The sequence below is a fragment of the Homarus americanus genome, unplaced genomic scaffold (genome assembly GCF_018991925.1).
Source record: "Homarus americanus isolate GMGI-L3 unplaced genomic scaffold, GMGI_Hamer_2.0 scaffold11591, whole genome shotgun sequence".
NCBI classification, from domain to species: domain Eukaryota; kingdom Metazoa; phylum Arthropoda; class Malacostraca; order Decapoda; family Nephropidae; genus Homarus; species Homarus americanus.
In genome coordinates, this window is record NW_024712599.1 from 3,796 (window position 1) to 10,833 (window position 7,038).

Here is a 7,038-nt window from a genome sequence, read left to right on the forward strand (position 1 = left end):
ATTTGAGGGATATAAAACATTGCATTGACTGGGATAATGCCTCCTCAATATTACCTTGTAATTCAATTGACAGTCGGAACATTTTAGAATCTAGTCTCATTAAACATACCGAATCCGTTAGCATGAATTTGAGTAATGGTATGTACAAATTGGACAATTTTGTAATTAAGAAGATTTGTAACCAGATGAGAAGGTTGGGTCAGTTTTTCCCTCTGACCCGATTACCGACCGCTGCGGTGCTTTTATGAAGATTAGTAGGGTTATTACCTATACTTGACCTCTGTGGACTTGATCTCACCCTCCTCTGTATATATATAACTTGTTCTGCATTTCTACTTAGTTTGTACTTACCCCTGAATATGTGAATTACACGAAAGCGCTTGGGAACTTCGTGTTTTCTTTTTCCTTGTGTTTATCAGCATATACCTGGATCACGCGCACCTACAGTGATTTATTTGCATAATGGATTCCACTCGCCACTTCTTCTACTTCTCTACAAGCTGTCCTGGACTGTCTCCTTTCGTTACTGAATACTCATCTTCGATGAACAAGGCCCACAAATTAAAAATAAGCTTGAAATTTCTCCAGACATTCCTTAGTGAAAAAGTTCTGCCTAGATCAATCCTCCCACAACGTGTCCTGAAGATGTCTGACCGCCCCTTTGATGATTTCCAAGAAATCATCCTAAAGAAACATTTTGAAATAAAGAAAATTGAAGTGGATGAAGCTTTTCGTATTGTAAGACAAAAAAAGCGTGTGTTTAATATGACCATACCGAGTGATTGGAAAAAGCTCATGTTGGATTACTGTTTTGATAACCCGAGACGTGCGCGTTCCGATCTTCAAGCTAAGATTGACCACAAATTGTCACTCCTTATTAAGAATAGTGATTGGACTAAGGATGCCAATCGCAACTGTGTAGTGAATCTCTCCTCTAAACAACTAGACAATGATACCTCGTGTGCCCTCGGCTATGGTTTAAGTTTTGATGGCTCTAGCAAGGGAGTCGACAGTGTTGACATAGCCAGAGCATTTTGCAATTTGGAGAAATTCAGCAATTTGACAAGTGAAGAAGTGAACATGTGTAAAGGTGTTTTGTATGCATCCATGTCTAAGCCATGTGTTCTAAGCTGTCCAGATAGATTCACCAAAGCAATCCAAGCCCTTAAGAAAAATAAGGATCTACATGTCACTAAAGCAGATAAAGCCAACACAGTAGTGATTTTAAACAAAGATGATTACATTTCTAAAATGAATGACCTTTTATGTGATGCTGAAACATATTCTAAGCTCATAAATAATCCTCTCAACACAGTTAACACCCAGTTCAACAAAAAACTTAAGTCTCTATTGAGGGGCAAAGCTACTCTCATTAAACATCTTACTTCAACGTCCCCTCCACTGCCATACATGTACGGTGTAATCAAGACCCACAAGCCTAATAACCCAGCAAGACCCATCATTAGCTCAGTTGGGTCAATCTCTTATAAATTATCTAAATGGTTAGTTTCTTTACTAAATCCCCTAGTTGGCAACATTTCTAACTCTAATATTAAGAATAATATGGATCTGGTTGATAAACTCAATAACTTACACATTAATTATGATTTTAAACTGGTCAGTTTTGATGTAACATCACTCTTTACAAAGGTCCCAGTTGATGATTTACTAGAGTTCCTCATAGATTCCCTGGATAATATTTCATTGCCCGTCTCGAAAGACGACTTCATCGAACTCATCAAACTATGTATTAAGGATTGTAAATTTGAATTCAATGGAGAATATTATGCTCAAAAATTTGGTATGGCAATGGGTAATCCACTCTCACCTGTATTAAGCAACCTATATATGGAATTCTTTGAAAAGAAACTATTAAGTAATATTTTACCACCTTCAGCAGTCTGGTTTAGATATGTAGATGATGTATTATGTCTCTGGCCAAGTAATGAGGACCTAAAAGCTTTCCTGCCACAACTTAATAACTTAGCCCCCTCGATCAAATTCACTGTGGAATTAGAGCATGACTGTAAATTGCCATTCCTAGACTGTCTGATACACAGAATAGGTAACACCTTTAAGTTCAGTATTTATAGAAAACCTACTAATGTGTGTTCATACATTCATTATTATTCTGCCCACCATAATAGAGTCAAACAGTCAGTATTTTCAACAATGTTTTTACGTGCTTTGAGAATTTGCAGCCCGGAATTCATTGATGAGGAATATAAATATATCTATAATATTGGCTCAAACCTTAAATACCCTAGATCTTTCATAGACAAATGCCTGAACATTACTAAGAAATCTTTTTATAGAACTGATCCCAAGCCCACCCATGACCATAAGAATCTCTTAGTATTACCATTTCACAAAAATTTCTCTCAAATTCCTTTACAACTAAAAACCTGGAACGTCAATGTGGCATTTAAAAACTCATGCACTGTTAAACAAATGTTAATCAAGAACTCCCCCATTAATACAAATTGGCTGCATTTATAAAGTTCCTTGCAAGGAATGTAATATGTTTTACTTAGGCCAGACAGGTAAAGATCTTGTAACTAGACTTAAACAACATAAATATAGTGTTAGGACAGGCCAGGAATCCAATGCTCTGTTCGTTCATTTGAGGGATAATAAACATTGCATTGACTGGGATAATGCCTCCTCAATATTACCTTGTAATTCAATTGACAGTAGGAACATCATAGAATCTAGTCTCATTAAACATACCGAATCCGTTAACATGAATTTGAGTAATGGTATGTACAAATTGGACAATTTTGTAATTAAGAAGATTTGTAACCAGGTGAGAAGGTTGGGTCAGTTTTCCCTCTGACCTGACTACCGACCGCTGCGGTGCTTTTGTAAAGATTAGTAGGGTCATTACCTATACTTGACCTCTGTGGACTTGTTCTCACCCTCCTCTGTATATATATAACTTGTTCTGCACTTCTATTTTAGTCTGTACTCACCCCTGAAGATGTGAATTACACGAAAGCGCTTGGGAACTTCGTGTTTTCTTTTTCCTTGTGGTTATAGCATATACCTGGATCACGCGCACCTACAGTGATTTACTTGCATATATATACATATATATATATATATATATATATATATATATATATATATATATATATATATATATATATATATATATATATATATATATATATATATATATATATATATATATATATATATATATATATATATATATAGCCGAATTACCCGCGCCTTGCTGCGGTTCACACATTTTTTTTGTAAGAAAATGATGATTGATTTTAAATCATTGATATAATTTATGGAGAAAAATGATACATTTCAATATAACTCAATGTAAAATGTAATGCATGAAAAATTGGAAAACATTATTTTTTGTTATATATCAAATCAAAATTACATTATTAATTTTTATTCTTATTCTATTTCTTGTAAATCAATTTTTTCAAAATATCAAATCAAAACTTGATCATTTTATATTTGTGTAAAGCATTATTTTCAAATTAGCAATTCAAAGATTAATTATTTATTTTTTAACATAATAAATACATGAAAATAAATTTTCATACTTTGTCCTAATGAAGAACTTCAGGGTAAACAACATTTCTTGTCTTTCTTTGATTGGCTAAAATGTAGAGGTTTTTTGAAGTTCCAGTCCTTGAAACAGCCACATAAAACATGCCATGACTGAAACATGGGTTTGTCAGATCTATACCAATAGTTTTTGAAAGTTTGACCTTGACTCTTATTGATGCTCATGGCAAAGCATGGCCTCACTGGGAACTGCAGCCTCCTAAATGCAAAAGGCAACTCGCTATCACTTGGTATAAGTGGAATCCTCGGAATGAGAAGAGCTTGACCTTTGTAAGGGCCGAATATAATGGTTGCTTCAATCAAGTTCTCATGCAATCTTGTTACAACACATCTTGTTCCATTTATTGTTTGGGGTGGGTCCAATGATCTCAAAATCATGATCGGAGAACCAACTTTAACTTTCAGAAGATGGGGAGGCATTCCAGAAAGCTCAATTGAATTCAAGAACTCTGTAGGATACTGTACAGCTTCATCATCATTTGTTGTAGTGTCAATAGATTTGTACACTTTTTCCTGCCCTGGAAATTCACTCATTAACCATTTATTCAACTTGTTGACATTGGCATTTAATGGAGAAACAATCGCTCGCTCAGCAAGCCAGTCTGGATGTTTTCCATTCAAGCTCAAGTCTGGATACGCTCTTGCCTTCAAATCCTCTAGTTTCTCAACACATTTGCAAAGTTCTTCAGGAACTAAAATTGTATCAGGTACTTCCACATAAGGGAGGTGTCCATCTCCAATTGTAAGAAGAAGGTTTGAAAAGTTTGCTGAATCTGAATCTCCAGTCATATGAGCCCTCATATTTGTTGTCAGCTTCTTCACAAATACGTGTCTCCAAAGGTAGGATTCCTTTGAACTTGCATCAACAATGTTTGCTCTTGTTCCATTTTTCACAACAGGCAAAATTTGACGGAAGTCCCCTGATAGTAGAGTTTGAATACCACCCATTGTCTTCTTGACACCTGTGACGTCTTGTAAAGTTCGATCAATAGCTTCAAAAACAGTCTTATGAGCCATGGGGGCTTCATCAACAATTATTGCTTTTGTTTCCCGTATTACTTTGGCCATGTTAGAGTTTCGAGTAACTGAACATGTAGGCTCATCCATTCTGTATGTGTCCAATGGTACTTTGAAAGTGCTATGCAAAGTACGTCCTCCTTCCAACAATGTTGCTGCAATACCACTTGATGCAGTTGCCAGCACAATTTTTCCTCCTGACCTAATTTTTGCTAGAATTAAGTTTTGCAAATAAGTCTTACCTGTTCCTCCAGGTGCATCAAGAAACATAATGTTTTTATGATCTTCTCTTTCACCATTCATCATCTCCAAAAATGCTGTATAAGCACTCCTTTGATCCTCTGTCAATTTTTTATATTGTTCATCAACCTGAACTGCCAACTCCTCCTGATTGTAGTTGGTCTCATGTCTGTATTCACGACAAAGCTGCTCATTATCAACATGGGGTGCTCTTGGTAAGCCATATGTTGTCAAAACATGTCCTCCCATCATGAGAACTTTGTATTCCAAATGACACAAAACTTGATTGAAAATTAAATCTGAGACTGGAGCATCTGGATCATTCATAGACCTGCGATGTTGCATTAAATCATCTTCTGACAATGTTTCTTTGAATATCTCCCAAAGCTCTGCTGGATTACTTGGCGAACATGCTGTCAAAATTATGGCAAAGAGGCATCTCATGTTTGCAGGTGACTGAGAAATTCTTGCTTCTTGCATGGCAAGTCGTAAATGGTCATCACTCTCCAAAAGCCCCCTGGCAAGGCAAGCTTCTCTGAATGTTGTGCATAGAATGCCATCAACTATTTTTAGATCTTGGAATGAAGTTGGTCCTCTCACTTCGTTCAGGAGAAGTCTCAAAAAATAACACTCTCCAACTCTTGGGCTGATTGTGTACATCCTGCCAATGGCCGGAGCTTTCCAAACCGGGCCATCCTCATTAACTCCATCAATCAAAGTACCTCTCTTGCGACGATTCCATTTCTTTGTACTTTTAATCCAAATGTAATATTGTGGGAGTTCAGCATACTTCAATGCCTTTGCAAAGTCATCATCTTGGCAGAGCTGGAAAAAACGTGTCAAAGTTGTAGGAGGTGGAGGGCCAACAGCTCTCTCTAATGCATTTTCTTCACGAAAGAGCACTCTTTGTCCATTCTCAAGATGAATTGCCAAACCAACAACTGGTGGGAAATGCACATGTGTAGGATGCTCATGAATCCGCCATGCTGCTTCTGATGATGACACATATCTCATGTTTTGGTATTGGCTGATTTCATCAATCACCTGTGGTTCTTGACTATTGACTTGTGCAATATTTTGTAACTCAAAAACAGCTTGATCTGACCCCTTTGATATGTATCTGATGCAATACTTGATTGAATGAATTGATGAGCAGATTTCAACATTGATATGACAGTTGAATTGTCGCAACAAATATGTATTGTAAGGCACTACCCATTGATTGGTGATTTCTTGCTCAACTTGACGTCCATATTGTCTCATTTTGATCTTGCCAATGTGACCTCCATCTTCTGGCTTTCTCCTTCTATATTTTGGATAGGAGTCATTCCCTTGTTCAGTAGCTTGTAGGAAATCTTTGGGAAATTGTTTGGAACATTTTCTGTCGACCATACACGGGGATCCTTCATTTAGGGGACCACATGGGCCATGGATCATGTGTTTCATGACCAGATCATGGAGTTCTTTATCTTGCTTTTTTTTAGGGATTTCTGCAAAAATTGCCAAATCATATTCTTCGGCTTTGATTTTGTGCTCTGGAGCTATCCAGAAAAGAAAGTGTGCATGGGGTAAACCTCTCTTCTGGTACTCAATGGTGTACAGCCATGCTTGCAAAGTACCAAATATTCCCTTCTTCATATGTTCCATAAACTTTTTCACTTTTAATCTGAAGACTCTCGCAACAATATCTGGTCGATCATGACTCTCTTGTCCGGGAGCCAAATTGTCAACAATTTCGGGCCAACGTGGATTACATGTCATAGTGATAAAGTACTCTGCTCTTCCGTAGTGTCTCACAAAGGCCATCGCATCTGACCTTTTTTCATGAAGGTATCGAGGACCACCAGTATAGGTCGCTGGAAGCACAATGCGACGACCAACTTGATTTGGATCTCCATCAGCAGCAAGCCTCATCCTTTGTGCATGTGGAGTATTTGCATAACTGGACTTTCTTTTCCGTGGCATAATGGATGTCTGAAAAAAAATAAATAAATGAAAATGTTAAAAAAGTAGAGGCATTAACTAATAATTTTTCTTGCCATAATTCTCGTGATGTTTTGTCATAGATAAAATGTCTAAATTTGCCAAATTTTTCTATAAAAGAGAGGTAAGTTTTGTTGTTGTTTTACGTTTAATTAATAGAAAAAGCCCGGGATAATAGAGGTTCCAATACTCAAGTTATGGGCT

General features: G+C 36.8%; 1 protein-coding gene across 1 annotated transcript; it reads right to left on the minus strand.

Annotated features, from left to right (window-relative positions):
- Positions 1–3,588: 3,588 nt before the first annotated feature.
- LOC121863861 lies at positions 3,589–6,657 on the minus strand. The gene has a single exon (XM_042362757.1). It carries the CDS (start codon positions 6,655–6,657, stop codon positions 3,589–3,591), a length of 3,069 nt encoding a protein of 1,022 aa, XP_042218691.1.
- Between the last annotated feature and the right edge of the window lie 381 nt (positions 6,658–7,038).

Coding starts and splice junctions, on each gene's coding strand:
- LOC121863861 (XM_042362757.1), bottom strand. CDS start 6,657: ATGGCCTTTGTGAGACACTACGGAAGAGCAGAGTACTTTATCACTATG.